We start from the raw sequence: 19,758 nt of genomic DNA, 5'->3' as shown, positions 1-19,758 counted from the left end.
CTTATATAATGCCTATCAAATAGGTACATTCCTACAGATAAGTAAACCAAGTTTCAGAAAGACTAATAATGCTCAAGGTTGCACAACTAGCAAGTTATGAAGCCAAAATTCAAACCCAGGGCTATGTCTCCAAAAGCCTTCCACTCTACCAGTATTTCCCAACTGAAGGTTCAAAATCAAAAAATGGGCCAAAGAACTAAATAGACATTTCTCCAAAGAAGACATAAAGATGGCTAACAAACACATGAAAAGATGCTCAACATCACTCATTATCAGAGAAATGCAAATCAAAACCACTATGAGGTACCATTTCACACCAGTCAGAATGGCTGCAATCCAAAAGTCTACAAGTAATAAATGCTGGAGAGGGTGTGGAGAAAAGGGAACCCTCTTACACTGTTGGTGGGAATGCAAACTAGTGCAGCCACTATGGAGAACAGTGTGGAGATTCCTTAAAAAACTGGAAATAGACATGCCTTATGATCCAGCAATCCCACTGCTGGGCATACACACTGAGAAAACCAGAAGGGAAAGAGACACGAGTACCCCAATGTTCATCGCAGCACTGTTTATAATAGCCAGGACATGGAAGCAACCTAGATGTCCATCAGCAGATGAATGGATAAGAAAGCTGTGGTACATATACACAATGGAGTATTATTCAGCCATTAAAAAGAATACATTTGAATCAGTTCTAATGAGGTGGATGAAACTGGAGCCTATTATACAGAGTGAAGTAAGCCAGAAAGAAAAACACCAATACAGTATACTAACGCATATATATGGAATTTAGAAAGATGGTAACAATAACCCTGTGTACGAGACAGCAAAAGAGACACTGATGTATAGAACAGTCTTATGGACTCTGTGGGAGAGGGAGAGGGTGGGAAGATTTGGGAGAATGGCATTGAAACATGTAAATATCATGTATGAAATGAGTTGCCAGTCCAGGTTTGATGCACGATACTGGATGCTTGGGGCTGGTGCACTGGGACGACCCAGAGGGATGGAATGGGGAGGGAGGAGGGAGGAGGGTTCAGGATGGGGAACACATGTATACCTGTGGCGGATTCATTTTGATATTTGGCAAATCTAATACAGTTATGTAAAGTTTAAAAATAAAATAAAATTTCAAAAACTCTTGTGGGTTTTGCAAAAGTAACCAGGAGAGTCACACTTAGAACAGTGATTAGTAAGTGAGAATATGTCAAATTGGTACATCTGAATGTACTAAGAACTCATACTTCTATTAATTTTTTATTCAGATAAACACTGATATCTGTCATAACAGATTTGATTGATATTTTGTTTTGAATTTATTTATTCTTAAAGATATGGGATTTAATTTATAGACAAAATAGATTACTGTTTACAGATAGCAAATATAGTACAGAAACCTGTAACCATCCAACTCAGAGGTGGTAACATTCCTGCCTAAATATTAGTATTTCAACACTCTCCAAACAAACCCTTCTGGAAGTGGCATCTTGAGTCCTTCACTGTCCTATATAAAACAGCCTGGTTATTCTATCCACTTTCCTGACTGCTGCTTTCTAAAATTTTCAACCAGCAAAAATTTTCAACCCAGCAACCAAGAGAATTATATAAAAATTTCTCAGTTTGAAATTTAATGACCTTGAATATTTAGTCCCAACCTTCTTTTTCATTCCTTTCTCCAGTACACATTTAAGAAACATTTATATTCCAACTAAAAGTCCACATAGCTTGATCAAGGAGATTTCATATAAACCAATGGCTAAATTTGAGTTCTGGGCAATTTATCTGACATTTAAAAATTGGAATCCTACTCCTGACGACATCTAGAACTTAGTTTCTTAAAGCCAATGATCAACAAGCAGCAAATGGTAAATTCCCAGAAAAGTTCACATTTTAAATATTTTTTTGAGTATGTTTTAATCTCTTCTTTCTTAACATTTAATTACCTTTGTCCAGAGATCTATCAAATGAATTATTCATTGTGCTGAGAATTTTTTACTGATTATAATGACCCTTTCTCACATTGAAGAATGTTACTTTTTCTCTTTATAGATTTAAAATACGGGATATCTTTAATGGAGACTTGATACTGAAGTTTTATTTTCCACAAGAAAAGAAGACTCTGCTTTTTTATCTTGGGGCTCCTCTCTGCTAACCATTTCTTTTTGTTCACTATTCTCTGCGAACCTTCTGCAGAATATGAATCTATTCTGGAAACAATACTCTTCACTGCAGAGAATCTCAGAATACTCAAAATTAGAAGGGACCTTAGAAATACACAGTAAATTCAACCACTAAGTATCCATAAAAGAATCAGAATTTTTCATCCTCCCCAAACTCTCTGAAGAAGAAATCATTTGAATTTCACATCTCCTACTTCATAACCTATGTGACTTTTGTCAAGTTGCTTAATCTTTCTGTTCTTCAGTTTCCATGCCTACAAAATGAAGATATTTTTTAACTCCCCAGGTTTACTGTAAATATTAAGTAAAATGTTGATTTTAAGAGATTTCATTCTGTCAATGTGTGCACAGATTGAAACTTTAAAAAGAAGATATATTTTAAAAATTTCATTAAGGAATTGCTAAATCAAGGAATTCTTATACAAAGTTTTGGGGGAAAAAGGTTTTTGATCTTTTAAGAAATCTATGCTATATTATATATAACTAAATTTCCAGATTAAAAAAAATAAACTTTTAGTATTGAGAGACATCTTTCTAAGTGTATCACATGCTATCTTTACTTTCTAAAGAGTATTCTGAATGCATCAACTTTTTCTACTTGTTTCAAGCCTTCATTTTGAGTATTAATCATCACACTTGTTATATGTAAGAGTGGTTGTCTCTGCAACCGATGAACTTTATTAGGAGACGTTAGGTATTTCAATACATACTTTCTGGAACATAATTTATAAACTGTATTCTTAGACCAATTAGATTCCTATAATTTTTTTTTTAAAGCAATCATTTTCTCTTAGCTCTGACACTTTCACGACCTCTTGCTGCTGCTTATCGGCACCTGTCTTAGTAATTACTTGCCTTGATCCTCACCATTTCTGCTGCATCTACTCTACTGGAAAAAAGAAATATTTATAAACTTTTAGATTAAAACCACTAAAGATTCAGTGTGATTTTAGTGAAGTTTACTGCCCTTCTGTTCCCTACTGTCAGATTTTTAGCTGGAATAGAAGTGCAAAGTCAGTAAGATTTTATTGATAATAAAACATTATTTTCAAAATTAGTCTCAAAACATTCTTAATATGTTCTCTTAAGCCTTTTCTAATTGAAACATTTATTTGGAAGACCTTATTTCTCTTTCCATTCTTTTTAAAAATTTAAAATCAATTTTGTATCAATCTTCAAACATAACTAACATCTTTTGAGTTTCACATTATCTATGTGACTTAGAATTTCAACTTACTCTAGAGAAGTATCTAAAGATAGTGCTTTCTTAAGAAAGAGAATGTGATTTATAAATTCATCAAGAGACATAAAAATGACTAGAAACATTTGAAACTATCAGCATAAGCAAACTGCTCCCTATCACAATCAGTAAAATAATATCCCTAATAAAAATGAGGATAAATATGAGTATCTGAAGGGATAAAAACATTTTAAAAAATGAACTATAATATATTTTTAAGTGTATACTAATATATAATACTGGGATCTGAGAAATAAAGGTACTAATTATATCTATTAAGATATAATTAATTAAAGATAGAATTATAGAATTAAAGATACTAATTATATCTATATAACACATAAGGCAGAGTTAAATTGTGTTAAACTAAGTTAAAAAGCTATACAGAAATTATAATGTGATTTTATTTAACCCTGAAAAATGGACTATATATCTACAACAAAATAATACATAAAAAAAATTTTAGGGCATTGGTTGGCACACAGTAGATGTTAACTAATTTTTATTTCCTTTTTCTCTGGGTAATTTTCCATTTATCAAGAGAAACAGCAACTCCATTAAAAGATCTAGGGTTACAAATAAATAAAAGACTTTCAAAGACCTTGGGAAAGATACTAGAGGATAGGAGTCTGAAAACAATTTCTTGGTTCAGATACAGAAGAGAACACAAAATCTGATGGATGAGAATAGAGCAGCTGGGAGATATTTGCCAACGTAAAAGGCATTACAAGTACAAACAGATACAGAAGGAGAGCTCACTGTCTGCTCATCTAGATGGGAGGTTAGTCAGTCACTCTTCATACAGGCAAAGCTTATTCCTATCTAATTTACATAATTAAAGATTATTAGAATAACTCTGTGGAGAAGGCAATGGCACCCTACTCCAGTACTCCTGCCTGGAAAATCCCATGGATGGAGGAGCCTGGTGGACTGCAGTCCATGGGGTCGCTAAGAGTCGGACAGGACTGAGTGACTTCACTTTCACTTTTCACTTTCATGCACTGGAGAAGGAAATGGCAACAAACTCCAGTGTTCTTGCCTGGAGAATCCCAGGGAAGGCGGAGCCTGGTGGGCTGCCATCTATGGGGTCACACAGAGTCAGACATGACTGAAGTGACTTAGCAGCAGCAGCAGCAGAATAACTCTGAAAACCAATTCATATATTGAAACAAATTTCAACAGACTACATGGTTTACAAGTTGGCTGATAAATTTATATAGTGAAAAATCTAGTATGACTTTTAAATAGAATGCTAATAATTATATTCTATGTATAAAACAAAAAGACCTTTATAATATTTAACTGTGAGTAAATAGGGAATTAAAAGTAGCGATACAGTCATCAAAAAACATGTTTTTTTTTTTTGAAATGCACTCAAAATGGATACTATCAAAAGCATAGTATTGACAGCATAAAATATCAAGTCAGTCACACAATTTCTAGTTGGCACAAATCTGTACCTATTTTAATTCAGTGATGCAAATCAATCTGTAGAGAGGATATTTTATGAAGGAGCTGCCTGTGTTTGGTAAATCTGAAATTCTTGGAAACTATGCACTAGGCATTTAATAGGAATTTCAGCCAGAACTGAAACTTTAAGCACAGGTCAGAAATCCAAACTTGGCACAGGAGCCAAGTAGCCAAGTAGAGCTTTGCCTGAGTTAGATAATAGGATTCTAGCTGACCAGCAGGAAATAAATGAAGAACACTAAAGGAAAAGCCTTGACACTCATGGAAAGGAGGCAAGGTACTGTTTTATAACTCGGCTAAGAAAACCATGTAATATGAAATGGTGCTTTAAACTTACTGGAACTGTAAACAGTGTATACTCTGAGATTCTCTTACCTTGAATTCAATAACTGACTATTAGCAGAATAATATTCTAGTAGTAGAATGAATACGTCAAGGCTGTATATGGTGACCCTGCTTATTTAACTTATATGCAGAGTACACCATGCAAAATGCTGGGCCAGATGAATCACAAGCTGGAATCAAGATTATGGGGAGGAATAGCAACAACCTCAGATATGCAGATGACACCACCCTAATGGCAGAAAACCAAGAGGAACTAAAGAGCCTCTTGATGAAGCTGAAAGAGGAGAGTGAAAAGCCTGGCTTAAAACTCAACATTCAAAAAACTAAGATCATGGCACCTGGTCCCATCACTTCAGGGCAAACAGATGAGGAAACAACGGAAACAGTGACAGACTTTATTTTCTTGGGCTCCAAAAATCACTATGGGTGGCGACTGCAGCCATGACATTAAAAGATGCTTGCTCCTTGGAAGAAAAGCTATGACAAATATAGACAGCGTATTAAAAAGCAGAGACATCACTTTGCCAACAAATGTCCAAATATTCATAGTTATGGTTTTTCCAGTAGTCATGTATGGATGTGAGAGCTGGACAGTAAAGAAGGCTGAGCGCTGAAGACTATGTTTTCAAACTGAGGTGTCAGAAAAGACTCTTGAGAGTCTCTTGGACAGGAAGGAAATGAAACCAGTCAATCCTAAAGGAAATTGACCCTGATTATTGAACTGACTATTACTGAATGATTTATTATTGAAAGGACTGAAGCTGAAATTCCAATACTTTAGTGACCTGATGAGAAGAGCCAACTCATTGGAAAAGACCTTGATGCTGGGAAAGATTGAGGGCAGGAGGAGAAGGGGACAACAGAGGATGAGATGGCTGGATGGCATCGCCGACTCGATGGATTGAATCTGAGCAAGCTACAGGAGATGAAGGCCAGGGAAGCCCGGTGTGCTGCAGTCCATGCGGTGTCAAAGAGTAGGACACAATCGAACGACTGAACAACAACAAGTAGAATGAACATACTATAGCAGGAGAAAGAAGATATGCTGAGAGCAGAGAAAGGACTGGAAATTCTTTCCTTGTTGGTGCTCCTCTAGGTTATGCTGCAGCAACTACCCGGGGGAACTGATGGGAAAGTATAGCTAAATAGGCAGTCCACTGAGAATATGCCCATTTTGTGTAGCAGATTAAATATCTGTCAATACAAACGTTCTTTTTTTAAAAAGAGGAAATATAATACTATATCTGAAGGCATGAGGTAGTAATACATGAGAGAAAATGATTCATTAAATAGAAAACATTAAGAACAATCAGAAACAAGTATTGTTCAAAACAATTAGTAAATTTTCCACAGTACATTCTTTAAAAAGAAAAAAAGGAGGAAGTCAATCACTTTTTCATGGCATACTGTGTTCTGTATTGGGAGCCACTCCGTGTGTATGTGTGCACATGTTATGTGCGTCCCACAAAAGAGGTGTGCTTTCAGAGAGGTTATGCTGAATAAGTGGTACTTCATTTCCTCAACAGTAGAAACAGACAAATAAGCCAAGAATTTTTTTCCCAGAGGGTATTTGTGAACTTTTCTGTCCCATCCATGTAAACACAGATGGTGTTCCAGTGTGCTGAGCTACAGCTCCACACTCTGACTTAGCACAAAGTCTGAATGTTTAGTCAGCGAGAAGACTGTTTCCACTTTGTGATTCATTAGGTCCCCATGGTACCTCTACTTCCTTTATTTTATGCAATCACAAATTATATTAGTTTGTCCTATTTTGATAACCCTAATAATTGAAGTTCTGCACAGGAAACTCTTATTACTATTTTAAAACATACTCATAAGCCATGGCTGAGGTGACATAAGTGACAGCCCCACAGAAGTGGTGATGAGAACTGAGCAAGTGCCCTGCATTTATCTTCCAGGAAGATAAAGCGTCCAGTGAAAAAGCATTACAAGTAAGTAGAGTCGAGAAGGCACTACTCGGTAAATGCTAATACAGATGGGAGATGTAAGCAATCACTTTGGACACACACAAATTTGCTATGAGTTTTCGTAACTAAAGACCTTTAGAATAACCCTGAGAAACTGGTTCTGATGTGAACACAGTACAACAGACTGAAGAGCTTACTAGTTGCCTGGTAGATTATATAGTGGAAATACAATGTGATTTTGAAGTGGAATGGTAGATAGTTATACTTTGTGCATAAAATGAAAATGGTCGCCTGATATTTAACTTTGAATGAATTAAAAAAAATGAAAGCAGCTACGTAGTCATCAGACATCATGACAGTTTGGGAACTTGAAAAAATGTTATTATTGACAGCAATCATAAGAGCAAGTCTGTTGCACAATTTCAAGTTGGCATAAATCTCTACCTACTTCAAACAGAAGTGTAGCTCACCCTGTGGGGTGGGAGAAGATGGAAGATTAGGATATGAAAATGTCTGCATCTTTCTGGAAAATCTAGAAGAACATTTCAATAAATTTTTCAATTCATTTCTAATCTAAATCCTGATATTAAACAGCCCTGTTACCTTATCATATCCATTATAATAGCAACCATTTACTATTACTAACTTACAGAAAGTTAGTAATAGGAATAATAAAATTACCAACACCACTGAGTGACTAAGCACACACGTATAAAATCTATAACTGAGAAACTACTGCACAGCACAGGGAGCTCTGCTCTCTGCGGTGACCTAAACCAGGAGGAAATCTAACAAAGAGTGGACGTATGGATACATAGGACTGATTCACTTTGCTGCACAGCAAGAAACTAACGAAACACTGTAAAGCAACCGTGTGTGCGCGTGCACGTTATCAGTCGTGTCTGACTCTTTGAGATCCATGGGCTGTAGCCTGCCAGGCTCCTCTGTAAATGTGATTTTCCAGACAAGAATACTGGAGGGGGTTGCTATTTCCTATTCCAGGGGATCTTCCGGACTCAGGGATCAAACCCACATCCTCTTGAATCTCCTGCATTGGGAGGCGGGTTCTTTACGACTGTGCCATTCTATTTCAATAAAAATTAATAGAGAAAAATCCTGTGGCTTTAATAATCTAACATGCTCTCGAATATAGTCAGAAGTTTTATACAGATTTTAAACTATATGTTTTGGATTTTCTTCCCCTTTAAGTTTCAGGTATGACCTAAATCAAATCCCTTACAATTATACCATGGAAGTGACAAATAGATTCAACAGATTAGATTTGATAGAGTGCCTGAAGAACTATGGACAGAGGTTCGTGACGGAGGCAGTGATCAAGACCATCCCCAAGAAAAAGATGCAAAAAGGCAAAACGGTTGTCTGATGAGGCCTTACAAATAGCTGAGAAAAGAAGAGAAGTTAAAGGCAAAAGAGAAAAGGAAAGATATACCCAGTTGAATGCAGAGATCCAAAGAATAGCAAGGAGAGATAAGAAAGCCTTCCTCAGTGATCAATGCAAAGAAATAGAGGAAAACAACAGAATGGGAAAGACTAGAGTTCTCTTCAATAAAATCAGAGATACCAAAGGAACATTTCATGCAAAGATGAGCACAATAAAGGACATAAATGGTATGGACCTAACAAAACCAGAAGATATTAAGAAGAGTGGCAAGAATACACAGAAGAACTATACAAAAAAGATCTTCACAACCCAGATAACCATGATGGTGTGATCACTCACCTAGAGCCAGAAATCCTGGAATGCGAAGTCAAGTGGAAGCATCACTACAAACAAAGCTATTGGAGGTGATCAGAGAAGGCAATGGCACCCCACTCCAGTACTCTTGCCTGGAGAAACCCATGGACGGAGGAGCCTGGTAGGCTGTAGTCCATGGGTCGCTAAGAGTCGGACACGACTTCACTTTCACTTTTCACTTTCATGCATTGGAGAAGGAAATGGCAACCCACTCCAGTGTTCTTGCCTGGAGAATCCCAGGGACGGGGGAGCCTGGTGGGCTGCTGTCTATGGGGTCACACAGAGTGGGACATGACTGAAGCGACTTAGCAGCAGCAGCAGTGGTGGAGGTGATGGAATTCCAGTTGAGCTATTTCAAATCCTAAAAGATGAACCTGTGAAAGTGCTGCATTCAATATGCCAGCTAATCTGGAAAACTCAGCAGTGGCCACAGGACTGGAAAAGGTCAGCTTTCATTTCAATCCCAAAGAAAGGCAATGCCAAAGAATGTTCAAACTACCGCACAATTGCACTCATCTCACATGCTAGCAAAGTAATGCTCAAAATTCTTCAACCTAGGCTTCAACAGTATGTGAACCGTGAACTTCCAGATGTTCAAGCTGGATTTAGAAAGGCAGAGGAACCAGAGATCAAAGTGCCAACATCCACTGGATCATCAAAAAAGCAAGAGAGTTCCAGAAAAACATCTGCTTTATTGACTGTGCCAAAGCCTTTGACTGTGTGGATCACAACAAACTGTGGAAAATTCTTAAAGAGATGGGAATACCAAACCATCTGACTTGCCTCCTGAGAAATCTGTATGCAGGTCAAGAAGTAACAGTTAGAACTGGACATGGACAACAGACTGATTCCAAATTGGGAAAGGAGTGTGTCAAGGGTGTATATTGTTACCCTGCTTATTAAGCTTATATGCAGAGTACATCATGTGAAATGCCGGGCTGGATGAAGCACAAACTAGAATTAAGTTTGCAGGGAGAAATATTAATGACTTCAGATATGCAGGTGACAATACCCTTATGGCAGAAAGCAAAGAAGAACTAAAGAGCCTCTTGATGAAAATTAAAGAGGAGAGTACAAAAGTTGGCTTAAAACTCAACATTCAGAAAACTAAGATCTTGGCATCTGGTCCCATCACTTCATGGCAAACAGATAGGGAAACAATGGAAACAGTGACAGACTTTATTTTTGGGGGCTCCAAAATCACTGCAGACCATGACTGCGGCCATGAAATTAAAAGACGCTTGCTTGCTGGAAGAAAAGTTGTTATGACCAATCTAGACAGCATGTCAAAAAGCAGAGACATTACTTTGCCAGCAAAGGTCCATCTAGTCAAAGCTATGATTTTTCCAGTACTCATGTATGGATGTGACAGATGGACTATAATGAAAACTGAGCACCAAAGAATTGATGCTTTTGAACTGTAGTGTTGAGACTCCCTTGGACTGCAAGGAGATCCAACCAGTCAATCCCTAAAGGAAATCAGTCCTGAATATTCACTAGAACGACTGATGCTGAAGCTGAAACTCCAATACTTTGGCCACCTGATTTGCAGAACCGACTCAATGGAAAAGACCCTGATGCTGGAAAGATTGAAGGCAGGAGGAAAAGGGGATGACAGAGGATGAGATGGTTGGATGGCATCACTGACTCAATGGACATGAGTTTGAGTAGGCTCCAGGAGTTGGTGATGGACAGGGAAGCCTGGTGTGCTGCAGTCCATGGGGACGCAAAGAGTCAGACAGGACTAAGCAACTGAACTGAACTGAAAGTTTCAGATTAAGGCATTAAGTAAGGGCCTTCAGGAAAGGAGAACAAGTTTCTTCTGGTTTCTTCTATATTATGTATTACCTTTGACAGTACACTATCAAAGCACTTTGATAGATCACTCTTGCTTTAACAGTGCTAAGTCATGGGAGAAAAAAAGCATATAACATAAAAAACTTCTTTATTATTTTTGTCTATGAACATCAGAGATGTATATAATACTGTTCTCACAGTTTTTCAAAAAAAATTCCTTTAAAAAAGGTCATTTTCTTCCAAAATTAAAAAGTATGTTTTTACTTTTGAAAAACTGAAACTGGAGATGGGAAATACGGCAACAATATGCTGTATAACTCCATCAATGCTGAATACTTTTCTGGTTAAGTATTTTCTGGTTTTTCTGGTTAAAAAGCAGTCTGTGAAAAGACTTCAGGTAGCAGTGGCTCCTAAGCTCAGATTCCCATTTCAAGATTCATACCTATATTGTCAAACATTCCAATTTTAATGTTTCAAGAGAAGCCAGAAATCCTAAGTTTTTGTATAAAGGTGATCTAATTTTAAAATGTTGGCAACTAAATTTGTATCTTAATATACTGCAAGTGAAATTTGTAAAGATTCTACCCTACATCTTTCTATAGCTCAAGAGCTTATTACCTCTATCCTGATGCTTACTTTCCTGAGTTAGGTTTAATAAATATATGTTGACTCCTATGAAAGATTTAAAGTATGTTTTTTATAGAGATGAGTATATACAAAAGCATGAAGAACTCTAGACTAGAGTTGTGCAAACTTGTATGTGTGTGAATACTACCATTATCAGTTATGATAATGTTTAAAAATTAGTTTATTTTTAAAATAAAAAACATCAGTTTATTTAAACTAAAACGAAAACCGTTCATTCCATTCCACTCCCTGACACTGTCAGCCACCAATCTGTTTCTCTGTATCTATGAGCTTAATTTATTTTTATTTTAGATTCCAGTTAGAAGAGAGCTCTTATGGTACTTGTCTTTCTATGTCTGCCTTATTTCACTTAGCATAACCACCATGAGGTCCATTAATAGTACTGCAAATGACAAGATTTCATTATTTTTTGTGGCTCAATAATATTCCATTGTGTAGCTAAACAATTTCTTTACACATTCATCCACCTATGAATACACACCTTGTTTCCATATCCTGGCTACTACAAATAAACTTGGATGTGCATATGTCTTTTTGAGTTAGTGTTTTCATTCCTTGGATAAATACCCAGAACTGGAATTGCTGGATGATATGGTATTTCTGTTTTAAATTTTCTGAGTAACCTCCATACTGTTTTCCATAGTGGCTGCACCAATTTACAGTCCCACCAACAACGCACAAGGCTTCCCTTTTCTCCACCTCCTCATCAACATTTGTTGTTTACAGTCTTTTTGACAACAGCCATTCTAACAGCTATAAGGTGATATGTCATTGGTTTAGATTTGCATTGCCCTGATGGTTAATAATGGTGAGCATCTTTTCAGGTACATGTTGGCCATTTTGATGTCTTCTTTGGAAAAATGTCTATTTAGATTGCTTCCCATTTTATTAATTGGATTGTTTATTTATTTTTTTTGCCACTGAATTGCATAAGTTCTTTATATTTTTTGAATATTAGTCCCTTATTAGATATATGATATGCAAACATTTCCTCCCATTTAGTAGGTTATCTTTTCATTTTATTGAGAGTTTCCTTTCCTGTGCACAAGCTTTTTAGTTTGATGTAGTCCCACTTGCCTTGATTTTTGCTTTTGTTGTCAGATTAAAAAGATCATCACCAAGACCTATGTCAAGGTTTTGGTCTGTTTTCTTCTAGGCATTTCATGGTTTCAGGTCTTCCATTGATTCTTTAATCCATTTTGAGTTAACTTTTATGTGTAGTGTAAGAGTATCCAATTTCATTCTTTTGCATGCAGCTCTCCAAATTTGGCTTTTTGTTAGTTTGTTTTCATCACTAAGTTGTGCCCAACTCTTGCAACTCCATGGACTATAGCCCGCCAGGCTCCTCTGTCCATGGGATTTTCCAGGCAAGAATACTGGAGTGGGTTGTCATTTCCTTCTCCAGGGGATCTTCCTGACCCAGGGATCAAACTCGAGGCTGCTGCATGTCTCCTGTACTGCAGGCAGATTCTTTACCACTGAGCCACCAGAGAAGCCCCAAAGAAAACAAACAAAAACTCCAATTTTGTTTACTTTTCTTGTACATTAATTGACTATGTACATGTAGAATATTTCAGGGGTCTAATTCTGTTCCATTGATCTGTGTCTGTTTTATGTCAATACCTGGGTAGGGCTATTATGAAAAAGATATGAAATAACAAGTGCTGGTGAGGATGTGGAGAAAAGGGAACCCAGTACTTTAAATCTGTTGTGCTATTTCCTCCTAGTCTGTATTTTCATAAAAATTCTGTGGTCCTTCAAATCATTGTTCCCCTATAGTAATAAATCTGGGTGCTTTTAAGATTTATATTATTTCTCTCATAGTCAGCAGTTTGAACATACAATCTGTGGGCTTATCCTTTTTTGGAGTTTGCTCAGCTCCTTGAGACTACAGATTTATGTATTTCAGTAAATTTCAGATGCTTTCAGCCATTATCTAATTATAGATAAAGCCTATTTCCAATAGCAAATAAGAAGATTAAATACTTAGGAATATATCTAATAAGAAATACATGAAGCCTATAGAAGAAAACTATCAAAACACTCATGATTCCTTAAAAAACTGGAAATAGACATGCCTTATGATCCAGCAATCCCACTGCTGGGCATACACACTGAGAAAACCAGAAGGGAAAGAGACACGAGTACCCCAATGTTCATCGCAGCACTGTTTATAATAGCCAGGACATGGAAGCAACCTAGATGTCCATCAGCAGATGAATGGATAAGAAAGCTGTGGTACATATACACAATGGAGTATTATTCAGCCATTAAAAAGAATACATTTGAATCAGTTCTAATGAGGTGGATGAAACTGGAGCCTATTATACAGAGTGAAGTAAGCCAGAAAGAAAAACACCAATACAGTATACTAACGCATATATATGGAATTTAGAAAGATGGTAACAATAACCCTGTGTACGAGACAGCAAAAGAGACACTGATGTATAGAACAGTCTTATGGACTCTGTGGGAGAGGGAGAGGGTGGGAAGATTTGGGAGAATGGCATTGAAACATGTAAAATATCATGTATGAAATGAGTTGCCGCCAGGTTCAATGCACGATACTGGATGCTTGGGGCTGGTACACTGGGACGACCCAGAGGGATGGAATGGGGAGGGAGGAGGGAGGAGGGTTCAGGATGGGGAACACATGTAAACCTGTGGCGGATTCATTTTGATATTTGGCAAATCTAATACAGTTATGTAAAGTTTAAAAATAAAATAAAATTTAAAAAAAAACAAAACAAAAAAACACTCATGAAAGACACAAAAATAATCTTGGCAAAATGTAGACATTCCCTTTCCTTAGAATGATTCAACATTAAGATACAGTTCTCCTTAACTTGATTTAAAAGTTCACACAATCTCTATAAAAATACCAACAAGCTATTTTACAGAGCTAGAAATTTTAAAACTAAAGTTCATATGGAAAAATAAACATATAAGAATAATCAGGAACATACTGAGGTAACATTAAAAGGGGTGTCTAGTCATGAGAATCTTTAAGATATACCACAAAACTTCTACAATTAAAAATGTTATATTAGCACATGTACAGACAAATAAACCACTGGTATACCTCAGTTGGTAAAGAATCTGCCTGCAGTGCAGGAGATCTGGGTTCGACTGCTAGGCAGGGAAGATCCCCTGGAAAAGGAAATAGCAACCCACTCCAGTATTCTTGCCTGGAGAATCCCGTAGACAGAGGTGCCGGGTGGGCTGCAGTCCATGGGGTCGCAAAGAGTTGGGCATGACTGAGCAACTAACACTTCAACACACAGAACATGAAATCAGAAATAGACCCCAATATACATGCTAATCTAATAAAGACAGTTCAGTTCAGTTCAGTCGCTCAGTCGTGTCCGACTCTTTGTGACCCCATGAATCGCAGCACACCAGGCCTCCCTGTCCATCACCAACTCCCGGAGTTCACTGAGACTCACTTCCATCGAGTCAGTGATGCCATCCAGCCATCTCATCCTCTGTCATCCCCTTCTCCTCCTGCCCCCAATCCCTCCCAGCATCAGAGTCTTTTCCAATGAGTCAACTCTTTGCATGAGGTGGCCGAAGTACTGGAGTTTCAGCTTTAGCATCATTCCTTCCAAAGAAATCCCAGGGCTGATCTCCTTCAGAATGGACTGGTTGGATCTCCTTGCAGTCCAAGGGACTCTCAAGAGTCTTCTCCAACACCACAGTTCAAAAGCATCAATTCTTCGGTGCTCAGCCTTCTTCACAGTCCAACTCTCACATCCATGCATGACCACAGGAAAAACCATAGCCTTGACTAGACGGACCTTTGTTGGCAAAGTAATGTCTCTGCTTTTGAATATGCTATCTAGGATGGTCATAACTTTCCTTCCAAGGAGTAAGCGTCTTTTAATCTCATGGCTGCAGTCACCATCTGAAGTGATTTTGGAGCCCAGAAAAATAAAGTCAGCCGCGTTTCCCCATCTATTTGCCACGAAGTGATGGGACCAGACGACATGATCTTCGTTTTCTGAATGTTGAGCTTTAAGCCAACTTTTTCACTCTCCACTTTCACTTTCATCAAGAGGCTTTTGAGTTCCTCTTCACTTTCTGCCATAACGGTGGTGTCATCTGCATATCTGAGGTTACTGATATTTCTCCCGGCAATCTTGATTCCAGCTTGTGTTTCTTCCAGTCCAGTGTTTCTCATGATGTACTCTGCATATAAGTTAAATAAGCAGGGTGACAATATACAGCCTTGACATACTCCTTTTCCTATTTGGAACCAGTCTGTTCTATGTCCAGTTCTAGACAGAGGCATTTCAAATCATGAAAGTAGGTACTTTCTAATAAATGATGGTTAGGAAACTAAATGTTAAAAATGAAACCACACAGGTACTAGAAGACAGTATGGATGAATTTCTCTTTAAACTCAGCATAAGAAAGATGTTACTAACTATAATTCAAAATACAAAGGAAATAAAAGATTGATGCATTTGACTACATTAAAATAAAATACTTTATGCCCCCGAAAAACATGTTTTATGTTTTTTGTCATAAAAACAAAGTCAAAAGAAAACTGCACAGCAGAAGAATATACCTGTAGCATATGCCCCAAGCAAAGGACTGACATACATAACATTTATGAGATACGGGACCAAAGATTTGATAGGAAAATGAGGAGAGGACGTTAAATCAATTCTATTGGCCAATGCTGGAATGAACTGAGCAATAAAAATAAATTAAAATATTACATAATGATTATAAGAGTAAAACTTAAATATATATTAGTCCATACATATGTACATTAAACATTTATTAAGTAATGGTGATAAAGGATAGCTATTCCTTTCAGAACAATTGCAACTTAAAAAGATAAAAGGAAAGAAGGAAAAGAAAAGCATATACCCACTGATGAATGTTAAATAAGCAATTGTTTTCAGAGAAAGAGTATTTGCATAGTCACAAAATATCTCCCACAAGACACTTATTAACAAAAAAAGGAAAAAAAAAAGTAACCTCATCATAGCGGAAAAACTCAGCACATAACACCTTATCCAAGTTATCAAGGTTAAAATTGTAAAAAAACATCAACAACATGAATCCATTGACATGATACACAGAGAAGTCCATCATTTCTGTGGTATTACCACCAAAAAGGCGCAGTCACATTCTACCATAAGAAAGTATCAGAACAATTGATAAAGAAGAGCATTCTACAAAATAACTGTTTTGCAATTTTCAAAAATAAGTATGTCATGAAATACTCTAAGAAAAGACCGACCACAGACAGAAGACCACAAAGACCCAACAGATCACTGCAGTGAGTTACCCTGGACTGGATCCTGGAACAGAAAAGGGCCATTAATGGGAAAACTGATGAAACTCAAATAAGGCTGGTAATTTTATTACAGTATGATACCAGTGTTACTCCTGGTTTTGATAACTGTAGTACAGTTATGCAAGTTGTTAACAGAGGAAACTGAATGCTACCTGAGAATTACCTGTACTGTTTGTACAATTCTTCATACATCTCAAATACAGAGAAAAAGATCATTTTTAAGTTCTTAAAAAACTACACTGATATAATGATTAAAAACAGACCAGTGTTATCAGGAGTGGGAGAAAAGACTGATGACACAGGGGTACAAAGAAATGTTTCTGGATGATGGAAATATTTCTATGTAATGCCTGCACTGCTAGTCACATGACAATACTCAGCTGACAAAACTCACTGAATCATGCATTGGTGAAATTCTGCTACATGAAAATTATATCTCAATAGAGATGACAAGGAAGAATTTGAAATGTTTTTTTAAAAAAGATATTTAAAAAAATGTTGGGTTGCAATGCCAGTATAAGCAGAACACAGAGCAGAACTACCAAGTAAGATTACATGCTCTTACCAGATTAATTAACTGTGTGTGCACTACATCTTCTACCAAAACTGCTGTTTCATGAAGAGGCCTCCGAGCATCACCTAAAGAAAACCTGCAAAGAAAATCAATATGCCAACATTAAGAACTGTAAAACTGAAAAATATCAATTATAATACTCTGCTTAATAAAGTACAAATTGGTCTCTCAAATGACAGAGTAGGCATATAATTTTCTATGACAAAGAACTGCAACTTTCTTACATAAGCTGAAACTTCCAGAGAAAAGAACAGTGTCATCAATGTTATTTCTTGATTCGTGTGGGCATCTTTGAGGGCGTTTACTATTTCAAAATGTAAAATTTTAACAACCAATTCATTATATTGGTAACCAGAAAATCATGTTACCATACTCAAATAACCAACACAGTTGGCCCTTCATATCTTCATGTTCTGCATCCTCAACTAAACATGAATCAAAAATACTTGAATTTAAAGAAACAATTCCAGAAAGTTCCAAATAGCAAAGCTTGATTTTGCCATGTATTGGCAACTATTCGCATATCATTTACACTGTATTCACATTTATTTACATGACATCTACTTTGTATTAGGTATTATAAGTAATCTAGAGATGATTCAAAGTATACGGGAAGATATCGCGGTTAAATGGAACGCGCTATTGTTAACATAAGGGCTTCTCAAGTGGACAGTTGGTAAAGAACCTGCCTGCGGGCGTAAGAGATGCAGGATCGATACCTGAGTTGGGAAGATCCCCTGGAGTAGGAAATGGCAACCTATCCCAGTATTCTTGCCTGGAAAATTCCATGGACAGAGGAGCCTGGGGAGTTACAGTCCATGGGGTCTCTAAGAGTCGGACATGTCTGAACGCACATGAGCGTGTGCACGCGCGCGCACACACACACACACACACACACACACACACACATTCTTAACATGTTCCCCACCATTATGAAACAGCTGGTCTGACGGAATGATGAAATGACCTTTTGAAGGCTGAGCGACAGCGCCAGTAAGGTGGTAATACCTTGTAGAGCAGGGGTAAGGTTTTCCAGAAGACTATACAGCCTATGAATCAGCATCCAATACATGGTGTGGTTTCTCCCACGCACAGAATTCACAGGTCTAGGAATTAAGGGATGGAAAGGGAGAGGCACCACTCATCGTTACTTCTAAAGACCCACTAGCAAAATTGTTGCTTCCTGTTCCCATGGTCTTATGAGTTGCTAGCCTAGAGGTCTTAATTCCAGAGGGAGGAACGCTTTCACATTTATTCCATTGACACAACAATTATTCCATTGAATGAAACTTAAGACTGCAGCTGAGTCACCCTGGGTTCCACATGCTTCTGAATCAACAGGCAAAGAAGGAGTTACTGGGTTGGCAGGGGTGAGCGATACTGACTCCCCAGTGGAAACTCTACTGGTACTCCACAGTGGAGGTAAGAAAGGGTATGTCTGGAATACAGGAGATCATTCAGGATGTCTCATAGAATTTCCATGCCCTGTGATTAATGTCAATGGAAAACTACAACCCAATCCAGGAAGGGCTACTAATACCTCAGATCCTTCAAGAATGACGGTTTGGGTCTCTCTACCAGTTAAAGAACCACAACCAGCTGAGGTGCTTGCTAAAGGCAGGGGAATACGGACTAGGAAGTGGGAGAACGTAGTCATTAATGCAAGCTACAATCATCTAACCAGTTACATAAAGGGCATTGTAGTGGTCATTTTGTTATGAATACTTTTTTGTGTGTGTGAATACTTCTTTGTGGGGTTGTTAGGGAAATATCTTGTTTCCTTCCCTCTCTTACTCCCTCATCATGTAACATAGAATGTGTTGGACTTACAGCATTTATATCATAGTATTTAAGCTAGGAATATTAAGGAGAAGTATAACTGTCACTCATGGACTTAACCTCATCTTCTAGGAAAGGGGTTAGTGCAATTTCAACTGTGTGCTGGATAACTGTATCATCTTAGGCACAATTGTGACCCTGTTATTATCTTTATTTGGAGACTAAGTATATTTTAAGGAGATATGGGTGCCAAGTTGATATGGGTGATGGTTAATTTTACGTTTCAGTTTAACTGGACCATTAAGTGCCCAGATATTTGGTTAACATTCGTTTGATATGTATTTGAAGTTATTTATGCATGAGGTTAATTAACATATGAGTCAGTAAACTGAGTAAGGCAGATAGCTTCTCCAATGTGGGTAGGCATCATCCAATCTGTTGAAGGCCTGAATACAACAAGAGAGGAGTAAAGAAGAATTCAACTTGTCTGCCTTCAAGCGGAGACACTGGTCTTTGACTGCCTTTGAACACATTTTGGGACACCATCAGTTCTACTGTTTCTCAGGTTTTCATACTGCAGTTTTACCCTCCCCTCATCACATTCTTCCCCAGTGCTTCCCCAGCGGCTTAGATGGTAAAAAAATCTGCCTGCAATGTAGGAGACTCAGGTTCATTAGATCCCTACGTCAGCAAGATCCCCTGGAGAAGGGAACAGCTACCCACTCCAGTA

General features: G+C 37.5%; 1 protein-coding gene across 7 annotated transcripts in view; it reads right to left on the bottom strand.

Moving 5' to 3' along the window:
* Positions 1–19,758, bottom strand: part of SUPT3H (SPT3 homolog, SAGA and STAGA complex component) — a 413,877-nt gene that overhangs the window by 189,757 nt on the left and 204,362 nt on the right. For all 7 annotated transcript variants that reach the window (XM_055571284.1, XM_055571285.1, XM_055571286.1 and 4 more), the window contains one exon: positions 17,241–17,325. In XM_055571284.1, coding sequence (XP_055427259.1) covers positions 17,241–17,325 — 85 coding nt within the window. The remainder of the gene's footprint in view (positions 1–17,240; positions 17,326–19,758) is intronic.

This window comes from Bubalus kerabau, chromosome 3 (assembly GCF_029407905.1).
Source record: "Bubalus kerabau isolate K-KA32 ecotype Philippines breed swamp buffalo chromosome 3, PCC_UOA_SB_1v2, whole genome shotgun sequence".
Classification (NCBI taxonomy): Eukaryota; Metazoa; Chordata; class Mammalia; order Artiodactyla; family Bovidae; genus Bubalus; species Bubalus kerabau.
The sequence above is the reverse complement of the archived record's forward strand: the minus strand, read 5'-3'. Positions and strand labels throughout refer to the sequence as shown.